Genomic DNA, 12,543 nt, shown 5'->3' on the forward strand with positions numbered 1-12,543 from the left:
CTCCATATCCCTGGGATCCCCACATTGCTCCAGGTAAATCATAGGTGTGAAACTGCTTAGTCTGGTAAAACCAGACCTGCCCCACCACCTTCAAATCATTGACCCACTGAGTCAAAAATGATTACTTGTGATTGCCTTTATGACTCCTCCACAAACACAAGATGGGAGCTGACCCCGCTGAGTGGACTGAGAGCCCTTGCACTCTTTGGTAACCATTAATTTTCTGATTTAACATGGAGTCTATATTTTGTTGAATTTAATTGAATTCACACAGAGATCTTTAATCTGCACCTGCACCCACATGAGCAGAAAAATGCTATAAGGGGAACCAGGCATCTTATGTGTTAGCAAATGTTCAACAGAACTGCAGCAACTGTCTCATGTCTGCTAAGCAATGCTTGCAAGCAGGAACCAAAATATACTAACATAAGTACTAAAGAGATAAAAACACTAACTGGTTTTAGAATTTAACTAGGAAAGCAATGCATCACGTGAAATAAGTGAAAAAACCAAACAAACTACTATATATGCTGGCCACTCCTGACAAACATTAATGCTTATTTTCACGAGCTTAAGGCAAAAATGAGTAACTAACTCCTGTGGTTTCTTGAGCACAGTATTCTCCACTGTGCAAACTGCAAAGTGCAGAACAAATTTACTCTCTGAATTTCTGCCTATGAGGCATCAAAATAACAGAATTTAACAGAATTTTGAGATAATTTTTTTCTGGAAAAAAAAATAAAGGGTGATTTACTGCTTGCTAGCTTCTTCTGGGTGCCAGAGAAAATAGGTCTGAAGCACATATGTACTCTACCAGCATGAGAATTTGGAGAAGTAGAGACCTTGATGGTTGTGAAAACCTACAGCTCCTTCCTAGCTGCACATTACAGGCAGCACAGTGATGTACAGAACCAGATTCTTTTAGTTGGTATTACTTTTTAACTGAATTCAGAAATAGCTCACATTAGCTAACAATTGGGTATTAATTTAGAGAAAAAATATTTTTAAATCGAAGAAGGACCTTAAGCTTTCATTCCCTAGATCTACTGACCCAAGGAGCCTAAGGAGATTTTATTTAGACCAGCCCTTCTGTTACATTCAGCCCTAACTTTTCTTGAAGAGTATGGTGAGAAGGAGCTTAAAGAAATAACAGAAGGCAGCAGCATCTGTATTACCTCTCTTCTCCTGCTATGAAACAAGGGACACAAAATCAGAAATAGCTGCAGACAGCACAATTGTGGCTAAATGTTTCAGGTCTGAGTCTGCAGGCTTTGAGGAAAGCCCTCTTCACCCACGCACCAGGTATCTCCCAAACAGCCTCCAGTAAACAGCCTGACCAGCAGGTTTGTTTCATCCTCCATCCTGGGCACACTGGTGCTTACCTAGGAGCCATCAGCTTCTTGTACTCTTAAGCAATGTGAATAGAGCCACTCAGACAAAATAGGTACTGGTTTTGTTGCAATCCAAACACAGCTTCTTGTGTGACAGAGCTGTTTGTTGTAGCCAGAGCAGGCACAGTATTCCTGCCCTTAAAAGCAAATAACCATGTTTTCAATTGCTGATAACATCATCAAAGTTCGGGACAGTTGTGCTGACATTCTCTGCACCAGGGTCTTCCCTTGTTTCAGGCTTCCTTAAAATGTGTCTGATCACATGAAAAATTCACAGTGTCAGTCTTGCAGCAAACTGGGGCTGGGCTCCCTCAGTCATGAAAGTGGATGATGCTGACATATCTTTAAAAAGCATGGTGTTAACTCAGTAGCACAAGACAAATTTTCAGGTAAGAAAAAAACTTATGGAGAACATAAAAGGCATATCTGCCTTCAAATGTAGTGGGATATTTGAGATAATTCGAGAGACAAACCTAGATACTCTTGTAGCAGCAGCTCAATCAGAGGCCCAAGATGAATGATGAGGAAAGAGTTGAACAATTTTACTTGTTTCTTGTTTCTTTACTTGTTACCAAACAGCTGGGGATCTTCTAGGTCTTCAATATGTACACAGTGCTGTACTTTGGAAAGATATATATTACCACATTGAGGGGAGAGGTTTGAATGGACATTATGAAAAAAAACAGTGACAAAGACAGCAAAATGCTGGCCTCAGTTAGGTGTCATTGTGTTAGGTTGGAACTAAATGTAGCCTGGGCTTGTCTCAGTAAAGGAATTAAATGCACACACCAGGGATATGGCAATTATTTTTTCAGTGACTTTCTGATAATTCAGCAAAAGGCAGGGATGAGGGGATAACATGGCCAAGTATTGATTTCAACAATCAGCCAAGTGCTGATTTCAACAAGATGTGATAAAAATCACATTATACTCACACACACAAAAAATATATCCTTTTTCCAAAGTTAGAACAAACAATAATTTCAAAAAATCCTTTCACAGAGAGGAGGAGAGCATTGCTGTTTTCTCTTAAAATCTTGAAAGAAATCAGAGTTCAGTGAGTCATGCACTAGAAATGAGCTCATTGAAATTCATGTGTGGAAAAATCTCAGACAAGAAATTGGCAATGATAGAGTCATAAATAGAGTCATTAATGATAGATGCCTTTTAATTAAGCCAGAGCAAAGAAATAAAAGGATCTCTCTTTTTTGATGAGGTTTTTCCTGTACAGAGAATTATTTATACCCAAAACCTGGGCTGGTTGATCGGCTACTTTGGTAACTATCAGCTGTCATTCCAGACATATAGGAAGATTAATTAAAAAGTATCTTTTTCTTCCAGTCAAAAGCTAAACTTCAGTCTCTCTAAATGCATCAGGACAACACAGAAATTGTTTTTCCTGGCAAATGTTTGGCCCAGTATTAACTAACAGAGGCTGTAAACATTATGAGTTCTCCTAGTGTTCTGTAAATGTTATTTTCCATCTGAATATAACATCCATCGGCAGCTTCAGGAGTCTTCAGGGTAGAGCTCTGTGTCACCTGGGAGAGCAGGTAAGGACCAAAGGAGAGGCTTTGAGGGGAGCAGGGCATTTGTTCTGCAGCACAAACATTAACACTTCTGCAGCTCTGGTTTGTCAGCCATCACAGGGCAGGATGGGATTCACCAAGGACAGGAAAGTCCCCACCCTAATTCAGGCACAGCTGAAAAAACAATCTGATGCTAGTTCAGTGTCCCAGGAAAGAAAGGAGCAAAGAATCCTTTAAGGGCAGCAGAAACAGGGGAATACAGAAAGCATGAGGAGGCAACTACGTGTGGTTTGCTGGAGCTGGGGTCCAAGGCACTCCTGGGGGGGGGGGTCTCATTCCAGTCTGCCAACCTCCTGTTCAAAATTACACATCCTCTTGTAGGCAGCTGTCATCTCTCCAGAAAAAGATGAGATTTAGAAACAAGAAGTGGCCATGGCTCATCCCCTCACCTCCAGTGAATCTTCCTTAAGGAATGTTTTTGAGATGCAGCAAGAACTTCAAGGCAAAGTGCAATGCATTTTTAGGTGTTGAAGGAAAAAAAAAAACCCGACACAAAAACAATGTTCCTATGGCTTTACATTTGAAACACTTGGACAGAGGAGGCTCAGGATTCCACTGGGTAGGAAACACCGGTGTACAGAGATGCACATTACACTGCTGAGACCCCACATCCTGAGGATGGCTCTGGACAAACACGGAAGCCAGCCTAGGGAAAGGCAGGAAATCCCTGCAGGAGATGAGGCAGAACAACAGGGCAGGCTGGAAATCTGTGGGTTTTTTCCCAGGAGATGGCAGTAAAGGACAATCGCCTTTCAGCCAGCGGAACGCAGGGAAGTGGAAGCAGTGGTGGAAGCTGAGCTGCTCCTCAGCTGCGCTGCCACCCTCAGCAGCCGCTCCTTGTTACCAGGAGCAAAGCTTTATTCTTCGCGTCAGTGCTTCTAGCAAGGGTGAGGAGCTCAGCCTTCTACATTTCCATACAGTAGGTAAATTAAAAGCTTTCTGCTTACCATGGCAGGATCCCACTCTCAGCCTCATCCAGACTGGAAGAAGCCCAGGAGGTCTCTCCTCCAGCCTCCCGCTCACAGCAGGGTGAATGCTGCATTCGCACTGGGCTGCTTCCCACTTCTTACAGTCGTGCCTTGAGACACTCCACAGACAGATTTCAGCCTCCTGAAGTAACCTCTTCTTATGCTTAATGATCATATTACTGCTTTCCCTGACTTGGCTTAAAACTCCCCAGTTTGGATTTATGACCATGACCTCTTGCTGTCTGGCTCCTTCAGTAAGGAGCCCAGCCCCATCTTGTTGGAAACCCTTTCTTACGTATTGAAAAGTTGTTGTCAAGTTTCTCCTAAGTCTTCCCTCCTCCAGCTGAATGTCCAGAGCCCTGTGTCTCTCCTCATGCACCTTGCAGGATTCAGGAAAGTGCACCATCCTCTCTGAGCCCAGTCTAGACTTCACCCCAAAACAGGCCTGGCAGCTTAATACTACTTTCTGAAAGAAGAAGAAAAGGAAGGATTTTATTCCTTTACTTTCTCTTAATTTAATTATCTCCATTAATCTACAAGTTCTTCAGGCTCTCTGCTTTTCCTTGTGTTATAAATGAAAAATGATCCAGCCGAATTAAAAAAAATAAAAAGAATTTATTTTAGCAATAGAGATCTAACTTAGCCAGCCACAAGGAAAAGGACAGTGCTGAGCCCGGGATCGGCGCTGGGTGCAAGACACAGAGATCAGCCTCAGCAGAGGTTTCACTCTATGCTCCCACACCACCATCCTGGTACAAGCGATTTTTATAGGGAAAATTTTGCCTGAAGCCAGGATTACGGCATTCAGTCCTTTGTTTCATTCAGTCCCATAAGTTGATAAGATTTCCTTCTCGGGGACAAGGCAGAACAATTCGAAGTCTGGAGTTGTTGAAACCCTTGATGAAATTTATGGGAACACGGTATTCACCTGTATCAGCCCGGGGGATGTTCCTGATGTCCATCTCGGGTCGTTCACGCGATGATCAGCACCTGGGTGTCTCCATATCGCTTCAGATAAGGCCCATGTCCTGGCGAGCCACATCCTTTTGCTTGTAAATCGGGTTTCAACCTACACCTGGTTTTGCCTGAGAAAGGGGGGAGGGCTTCTAATGCAAAAGGGTATATTCTAACAACTATTTAATATTATATATATATCATGCTAAAAATGGCGCGAATTATACCTGTTACATATAACACTTGAAGAAAAAGGGATTTCCAAAGCACACTCTGTACAGGTAACTGCAGCAACTTTGTGCATATTTTAGGATCAGTTTTGTCTCAGAAGAGGCCAGTGTTCAGCTAACAAGGGACTCGGGATACAGAAAAAGAGACAACTGGTTTTACTGCCCCCCAAAACAAAACCTGCCCCTTTCCCAGTCTTACAGACAGGCAGAGGTCAGAAAGGACATTCATTCCTGAAGTGATCTGTGACCTGGGAGGGGCAAAGATCTGGAATTGCCAAAGTGCTGTGGCATGGTACAACTCCCCTCAGTCGCTGCACTTCCAAAGCAAGCTGTGCAAGAGTGCTTCTTTACAGGACAAAGGACAATAGCTCTGAGTCCTCTGCCATTTCCTCAGAGCGTATGGTAAGCCAGAGGAGTAATTACTCTGGCAAAACCAGCAGAAATATGCTTTATTCTGCTCTGTGACTCATTGGACAGTCGCCAGGAATAGCTAGGAATTTAAAGTAAAAGTGACTTGCCAAGCTGTCTGGTTAGTGGAGTTTGTTTCTGAGAAAAGCATGGACAAGTTCACTATGTACTTCTTGCCATTCTTACATGTATTCAGCTTCCTGAACGTATTTATCCTGCCATTTGTTATAAAGCACAGTGAAAGGTGTATGGAAAGCTGAAGGTAACCAGATAGGCCAGCATCACACCACTGAAGACAAACCTGGCAAATGAAACAACGGGTAGAGGTTTCATGCAAGGGGCTGAAGAGAGGAACATATTTTGTCCAGCTCAAACATCAAATCAAACCTTCTCTGTGTATTCATCATGGTATCTACTGCATCCCACATTGTTACGAGCGAGTCAAACATCTGTTTTGTTCCTCAGAGGCACTAGGAATTCAGCTGCAGACAAGCCTATTTTAATAAAAAAGCCTGTGTGCACCTGTGGGTTGAAAGCTGTCCCTGCTGGGGTGGCTCCTCCAAGGATCACCTTGCCAAGAATACGCAACATCTGTGCAGAAGCCAAGATTCAGTCCCAGACTGCCCTCATGGCTTGGCACCTGCCAGGGCTGGGAACCCAGGCTCTTCCCCAGTCCCAGCCTCCTCCCCATCACCAACGTCTTGCTCTCCCTCATCTCACGTGCAGGCTTCCAGCATGGCAGTTCTGCTTCCGATGGAGGCTGCCCATTTTGTTGGCTGAGCAGATGACCTGCCAACCTGCGCTGAGAGGGTCAGGGAACATTTCCTCATCTCTCATGTCACCAAGACAACACTTAGCAACAGAGCTGCAGGACCTGCCCTGTTCCACCTGCTTGCATCACAGCTAAGCCAGACCTGGCCCAACAGAGATGCTGCCATGACTGACAGGAAGTACAGCCCTCTGTCATCCACCCAGCTGAGAAATGAACCTCACCCTCTGGATTCAGATTTTCTAAGCACTGCTTCCTGAGCTGGGCTAATGAAGAGAGTAGCAAACCCTGAGGCCAAGGCTTGGCCTCACAAGTTCCCTTCAGGAGCTGAGGAGTGAATCACTGCTCAAGGAGAACTGATAAGCAGCACTAATTGGTAACCTCAGTGAGAACCATCAGTTCATTTTGCAGAAGGAAAATGAATCATTAGCTGGCTTAGTGCAGCAGCACAGGTTACTGCTTTCTTTCTCTCTCCTCTTTGTTTTTGGTCTATTTTAGAAACATTGGCCAGCCAAAGTTGACTCACCAATATGCCTGAGGCTTTTCTTTTCTCAGACTCACACAGAAGCACCATGTACATGTCATTCAGGTTCTGTATGGATAGTAACCAGGTAATCCCTTAAAGTTGCACCAGGCTGGATGTCAGCAGGCAAAAGTCCATTGTGCTGAGCAGTTCAGGAGCTAAGGTTCATGTTTACCTGTGTAGAAGGTCTGAATGGGTTGGACTCTGTGTGTTGCAATGAGGGAGCAGCCTTACTAGTCAGGGGACATACAGACAAATAGATGGGACACTCACTCCACACAGAAAAATGGAGACACAAATCTCTTCCTGCACGGCTTTAGTAATTTGAAAAAAAGTCTAATGGTTTATACTGTAAGAGCACTGTGAAACAGGGAATCATGTAACAAAATCTGAAGTTAATCCCAAACTCCACAGGCTGGTGTGGCATGTGGGTGTTAGGACAGCCCTGTTCTTACTGCATTATCAACAGCCCTATGGCATGTTGGTGGGGCAAATAGGAGGGACAGGTCTGTCCCCACAAAAAAGCTCAAGAGAAACAACTGAAGGTATGAAATCAATGAGCAAAATCCCTTTGTGGCTATTCCAGCTTTTGCAACCTTAGATCCTCTGCAGCCTCATCTCCACACCTTGCTGTTCCTGAGCATTTCTACATGGTCTGGGCTACAATCATGTCCTACCAGGGCCAGGAGGCCACAGGCAAAACAACGTGGGGAAGTTTACACTGCAGCTTCCCCTCACTGGCTGGGCTGCTGCTGAGAAACTCCTCCTCTGTGCGCTTACTTATGTGTGTAGGTAAAAACAGACATGGATCTCGTGGCTTTTATTTACAGTCCAGTTAGAAAAGAGCATAACACCCTGCCCCACCCCCACATCTGATTCATTTGCTGCATTTAAAAGAAATACAGTGTGGTTTGCCAAGACATACAAACTCCTTTGTTCAGAAAAGGCAAAGAAAGCAAGTGAACAGCATTTTTTTTTTCAGTTAAGTCAACTCCTTAATTACAAAAACACCATCAAAACTAGAAAGATATATAATACCGAGAAAGTGCTAGCAGGGAAGTAATTTATGACTACCACAAAAGACTGACAGAAACAAACAAACCCCACAAAATTTTTAAGGCCCATCGACCACCTTGTCCTTGTGTCATCAATATACAATTTATGTCCCTGGAGGTGTGGCATAGAAGCTGCTGCATCTGCAGCACTGAGCTATCTGATATTGACATCCTCTGTTTACAGCTTCCAGGTGCAGAAATGATGATGGAGCTGGCAGGTTATTTGGCCCTGTTCTCATACATCACACTTGTACATTCTTATACCAAACACTGTATGTATATTTTTTTCCTCAGATGCAGCTGGCAATTAATTGTTTTTCCCCTGGTGAACACCACAGAATTAGGCGTAAAATGGCCCAGCTTCCAGAATCAGGTATATCATACATAAACTCTGTTCCTAGTAAAAAAATATATGCAGATTTCACAGTAGCAGAGGAAAAGTTTAAAATGTTAATCATAGTGAGCCTTTAATCCCCCAAAATCACAAATACACACCTCATTTTGTTTCTGTATTTTTACATCTTTCTCATGATTATTTAAAGGCTCATTATGTCCAGGGTTTGAAATGAACAACTGTGATGCAGCAAAGCTCTCCATGTCTCAGGCCACATTCCATTTATGTCCAAGTATATTTTTAAGTACACTCATAAACTTAACCCTCTCAGGTAAAAAAATACACCAAACTCAGAATCTCAGAAAACCAAAGACTTTCCTAATCCTCTGTCATCTGTTTCCTCCACTTCTTTGACATTTCCTCTCACTACCCAAACTCATCTCCATCTCCCCAGCTGCTCTCCCATCCTCTGTTTTCCTTCATTTCTCTCTCCCTCAACTACTTGCTTTTCCATCCATCCTTGGCTTCCTTCCACACAGCAGGAAGCTCTGGAAAACCAACTCATGCCCGAAAACAAACTTCAGTTCAATTATTCAAAGATGATTTTCTCATTCTTACACTTCTTTGACCCGATCTGATTTTACAAAGCACTGGAATTTTTTTTCAGAGAAGAGCACTCAGTTTTGGAAAGGGTTTGGTGCAGGGGCTCAGGGCTTGGTCCAAGAGGTTTTTCAGATCCAGGTCTCAAATTTAATCCTGAGAAAACAGCAATGGCCTCATGTCCTCTCCCATGGGGCACAGGGAGCTGTGCTAGCGGACGAAGGATGCCACATGTGCTGACACTCCAAAGGGAGCAGAATAGGCTGCTGCTAATCCTTGCAGGCCGACCACCAAGTAGTGACAACCCTTCTGCAGAACCTTCCCGACATTCTGGGGAGAGAGATGAGAAAAAGGGATTAAAAAAAAACAAGGTGAAAGAAAATACCTTCACATAAAATCATTCCGACAGCCAGTGTCACAGCCCCAGAAAATGAAATTCTCCCACAGCTAACAAGGGCTGCAGAGTGGAAAAACATTTTACCATCTATTTTTATATAGGCATACACACCCACAGGGTATAGTTAAACTGAACGGATGCAGCCTCCACAGGAAGCCAGGCTTTTACATGTGATTCTATTCAAGAATAAAATTAGTTTAAATTCATCCTTGTTTGTAGAAGTACGTAATTCCCACATTACATGTTCTAACTATGTTAGCAATTCCTAGAAGTTCATAACGTGCTAAAACTGGAGCTGAACAAGAAGGCAGTAATCACTGAGAATACTTTTATGGAAAGGTCACTGCTTTTTGTCAAAATACGATTTCTTTTGTCAAAATAAGAAAGTTTTGGTCCACATCAGTACACATTCAGGAACTCATCTATGTACTGTACTAGAGATAAACTTGCCATGGATTATTTAACTGAAAACCTTAATTTAATTTTAATTTCACTTTCGATAGTTTTTGCTCATGTGGCCGCTCTCAGCTGGGGAATTAATACAATGTAGTCAGATTTGGAGGAATATCAGAATTAATTGTTAGTAACTCCTAATGGTTGTGCAGGACTAAATTAAAGTGACCTCTTATAACATGGAAAAAAAGGAATCTGAGTAAGTATTTTTAAATCATGAAATCCAGTCAATATCTATTATATTCTTATGATTTCTTAAAGCTGAATTACAGAGGTTGTGGCACATAAAAACCTTCAGTTGTCACGATGCTACTACACAGTTGAACTTTGCTGGTTTTACTCCCATGAAAACTTACTCAAAAGGACTTAAGATGCCAAAATAAAAAGGTGGCTCAAGCCTGGGGACAGACCCTGAGGCTGGAGAAGGAGATGCAGGGCCTTCCCTTCCCACATCCACCCCTGACTCACTATGTCACACTGCAGTCTTCTTTCCCCCTTCCTGCCCTTCACTTACACAGACCTCACCTGTTCTTTCATGAGTTGTTCTTTATGCCAGAGCCAAACTGGCAACGCTTCCCTGTGGGAATGTCATCTGACCAACACAAAAGGGAATACACAGTGCCCAAGAACTGGCCTGTGCTCTAAAGACCATTAAAGGCATCTTTATACCAACAGCACCACCAGCCAAGTGATGACCTGCTGCAACTATTCTCACAAAACTGCACCGTACAGATTAGGCCTACAGGCTTGAGACAGCTTCCTACAGCATGGGACCTGGAAAACACACACCTGGAAATGCAAAGAATCAAATTCTTTCAAATCAAATTCATCACAAAATAATGAAATATTCTGTTCAATTCTTTTTGAAACAATAGGATTTGAGAGGCAGCTCCTGACAATGTTGACATCTGTAAATTGAATTTCAAAAGTAACTTTGCCAGGCTAATGGCATTTTCTGCGTGTCAGACATAGCAAGCATATCTTTACCAAAATCATGATTTTTCATAGAATGCAGTAGAAAGTCAAGTCTCATGCTGACATCTGTAATCTCAGCAGCAGGAAAGGATTCCTGACAGCAGACAGGTTTCTCCTGCTAACACAGAAACTAGTTTTTGCTATGAACATCCAAGACATACCTGAGATGTACTTAAGTGACATGAACAAGAGAAAAAACAATAGAATTCTTCCACATGGCAGTTTTGTAACCAAAGGCACCCATCTTCCGGTGGGAGGAAAACCAAACCACCAGACTGTAGGACTTGTGACTTCCCACACAGGAAAGCAAAAGGACAATTTTGACCCAAAATTGTTGTTACAGATGAAGAACAAGCTGCTTTTTTTTCCCCCTGTAACTCACAGCAGTGATTTCTAAGGGTCACCTTAGCCAAGGAATGTCCTGCAGTGTTGTTTACCGTTTCTTTCAGGCACTTCAGTGGAAGGGAGAAAAATGCAGGCCAATTAACTGGAAGTTTTAAGGAATAGTTTTTAAATTATGACGCCGAGGGAAACGCAGAACCAAGCGAGGCAAAGCACCCGTCACATGGATCAGCTCAGTGTCATTTTCACTTTGAACAGACAGATTTTGTGCTCTTTGATCCAGGCGACGGTCGGTGTCCGGCCCTCCCCAGCAGCACCAGCTCCTTCCCGGGCAGGTCCAGAGCAAGCCCTGACCCCACCTCGAAGCCGGGCGCTGGTCCTGAAATGCCTGCGGGATAAGGGGCATTCCAAGAGCCCCTCGGAACTCTCGGAGCCGCGGCCCCGCTGCCCTCTCGGCACCGCAGACCCCATACCGGGGGTCCCCATGCCGAGGGTCCCCGTGTCGAGGGTCCCCGCTCCGGCCGTCCCGGGCGCGCTGTGCCCTCACCTTTCCATACTTCTTCAGGCGCTTCCCGTAGGGCCGCTTGCCGGGAGCCCGCGGCGGGCGCAGCGGTTCGTAGGAGCCGGGCAGGACGGCGAAGCGCACCTTCCTGCAGCCGGCGCCCTCCTCCTCCTCCTCCTCCTGCAGCGCCGCCGGCCGCGGGGCCCCCGCGCTGCCCCCGGCCCCCGCCGCCTCCTCCTCCTCGCCGGGCAGGATGGAGACCTGGTCGTCGCCGGGCCCGCGGCGGGAGAACCTGCCCCTCACCTTGGCGCCCAGCCGCGCACCCACCGTCATGGTGCCTTCAAGGCGCCAACCCGTCTGCGCCGACCTCGGGCGCTTCCTCCACCGCAGCGCCACAGGTGTGGCCGGAGGCGGCCGCTGCCCCCTCCCCTGGGCGGGACGGCCACGGGAAAAGGCGCCCCGGCCCGGGGCAGGCGGGTGAGGGCTGGCGGTGCCCTCGGCTGCGGACCCTGGCCTCGCCGCCGCTCTGGTGCGGGAAGCCGGGAGCTGCTGTGGGAGCCCGCGACTGGAGCCCATCAGCTCAGCGGGGACAGGTGAGCGCGTATGGGGTGGCACAGCCCCGCACCGCGCCCGGGCTGCTTCGGCCTCGGCGCCGCGAGCGCCGGCGAGACCTTTGGAAGATCCTTCCATGGCACCGCACGCACTGCCCCGGCCCACGGCAGCACCGCTGCAGGAGGTCACGCTCTTTCCCCTTCAGAGAAAAACGCCAAGCTCCTCGGACATCCCTCAGTTATAAGTGTTCCTACTAAAGCCACGGGTGAACGGCCTCTTCTGCGTCCTGGGCTGCGTTCGGCTACCTCTGGCCAAGGGGAAAGTGGCGAAGGTTCTCAGTGGCTTTTGCCCAGATGCTGGGGGAGGCTGATAGCCCCACCTCCGCGCTGGAGTGCTGCAGTGTAACAGCTGCCTCTCCTAAGCGGCGTTCCTCAGCTGGGGCACATCAAGAAACCCAAAATTGTACAGGGAGGATAGATACAATTTCTTAAACCACTTGCT

The 12,543-nt window shown here is 45.7% G+C and overlaps 2 protein-coding genes across 9 annotated transcripts; both read right to left on the reverse strand.

The window, feature by feature from the left end:
- Window positions 1–3,478: 3,478 nt before the first annotated feature.
- Window positions 3,479–7,556, reverse strand: LOC128785583 (uncharacterized). Of its 8 annotated transcripts, none has more exons than XR_008429936.1 (6): window positions 6,261–7,556; window positions 6,111–6,131; window positions 5,130–6,022; window positions 4,877–5,033; window positions 4,244–4,414; window positions 3,479–4,090 (listed from the first exon to the last, which is right to left on the reverse strand). XR_008429936.1 is itself a non-coding variant. In XM_053938307.1 (4 exons), exons 2-4 carry the CDS (start codon window positions 4,988–4,990, stop codon window positions 3,487–3,489), a joined length of 762 nt encoding a protein of 253 aa, XP_053794282.1. In that variant the 5' UTR covers window positions 4,991–5,033; window positions 6,261–7,552; the 3' UTR covers window positions 3,479–3,486. The 8 variants fall into 8 exon arrangements, 1 of the variants encoding a protein (XP_053794282.1); XR_008429934.1 differs by having other exon boundaries at window positions 5,130–5,841; window positions 5,928–6,131; XR_008429937.1 differs by having other exon boundaries at window positions 5,130–5,841; window positions 6,063–6,131; window positions 6,261–7,555.
- An 81-nt stretch (window positions 7,557–7,637) lies between these two features.
- Window positions 7,638–12,297, reverse strand: C3H1orf115 (chromosome 3 C1orf115 homolog). The gene is made up of 2 exons (XM_053938370.1): window positions 11,536–12,297; window positions 7,638–9,151 (listed from the first exon to the last, which is right to left on the reverse strand). Exons 1-2 carry the CDS (start codon window positions 12,178–12,180, stop codon window positions 9,032–9,034), a joined length of 765 nt encoding a protein of 254 aa, XP_053794345.1. The 5' UTR covers window positions 12,181–12,297; the 3' UTR covers window positions 7,638–9,031.
- Window positions 12,298–12,543: the final 246 nt, after the last annotated feature.

This window comes from Vidua chalybeata, chromosome 3, assembly GCF_026979565.1.
Source record: "Vidua chalybeata isolate OUT-0048 chromosome 3, bVidCha1 merged haplotype, whole genome shotgun sequence".
NCBI classification, from domain to species: domain Eukaryota; kingdom Metazoa; phylum Chordata; class Aves; order Passeriformes; family Viduidae; genus Vidua; species Vidua chalybeata.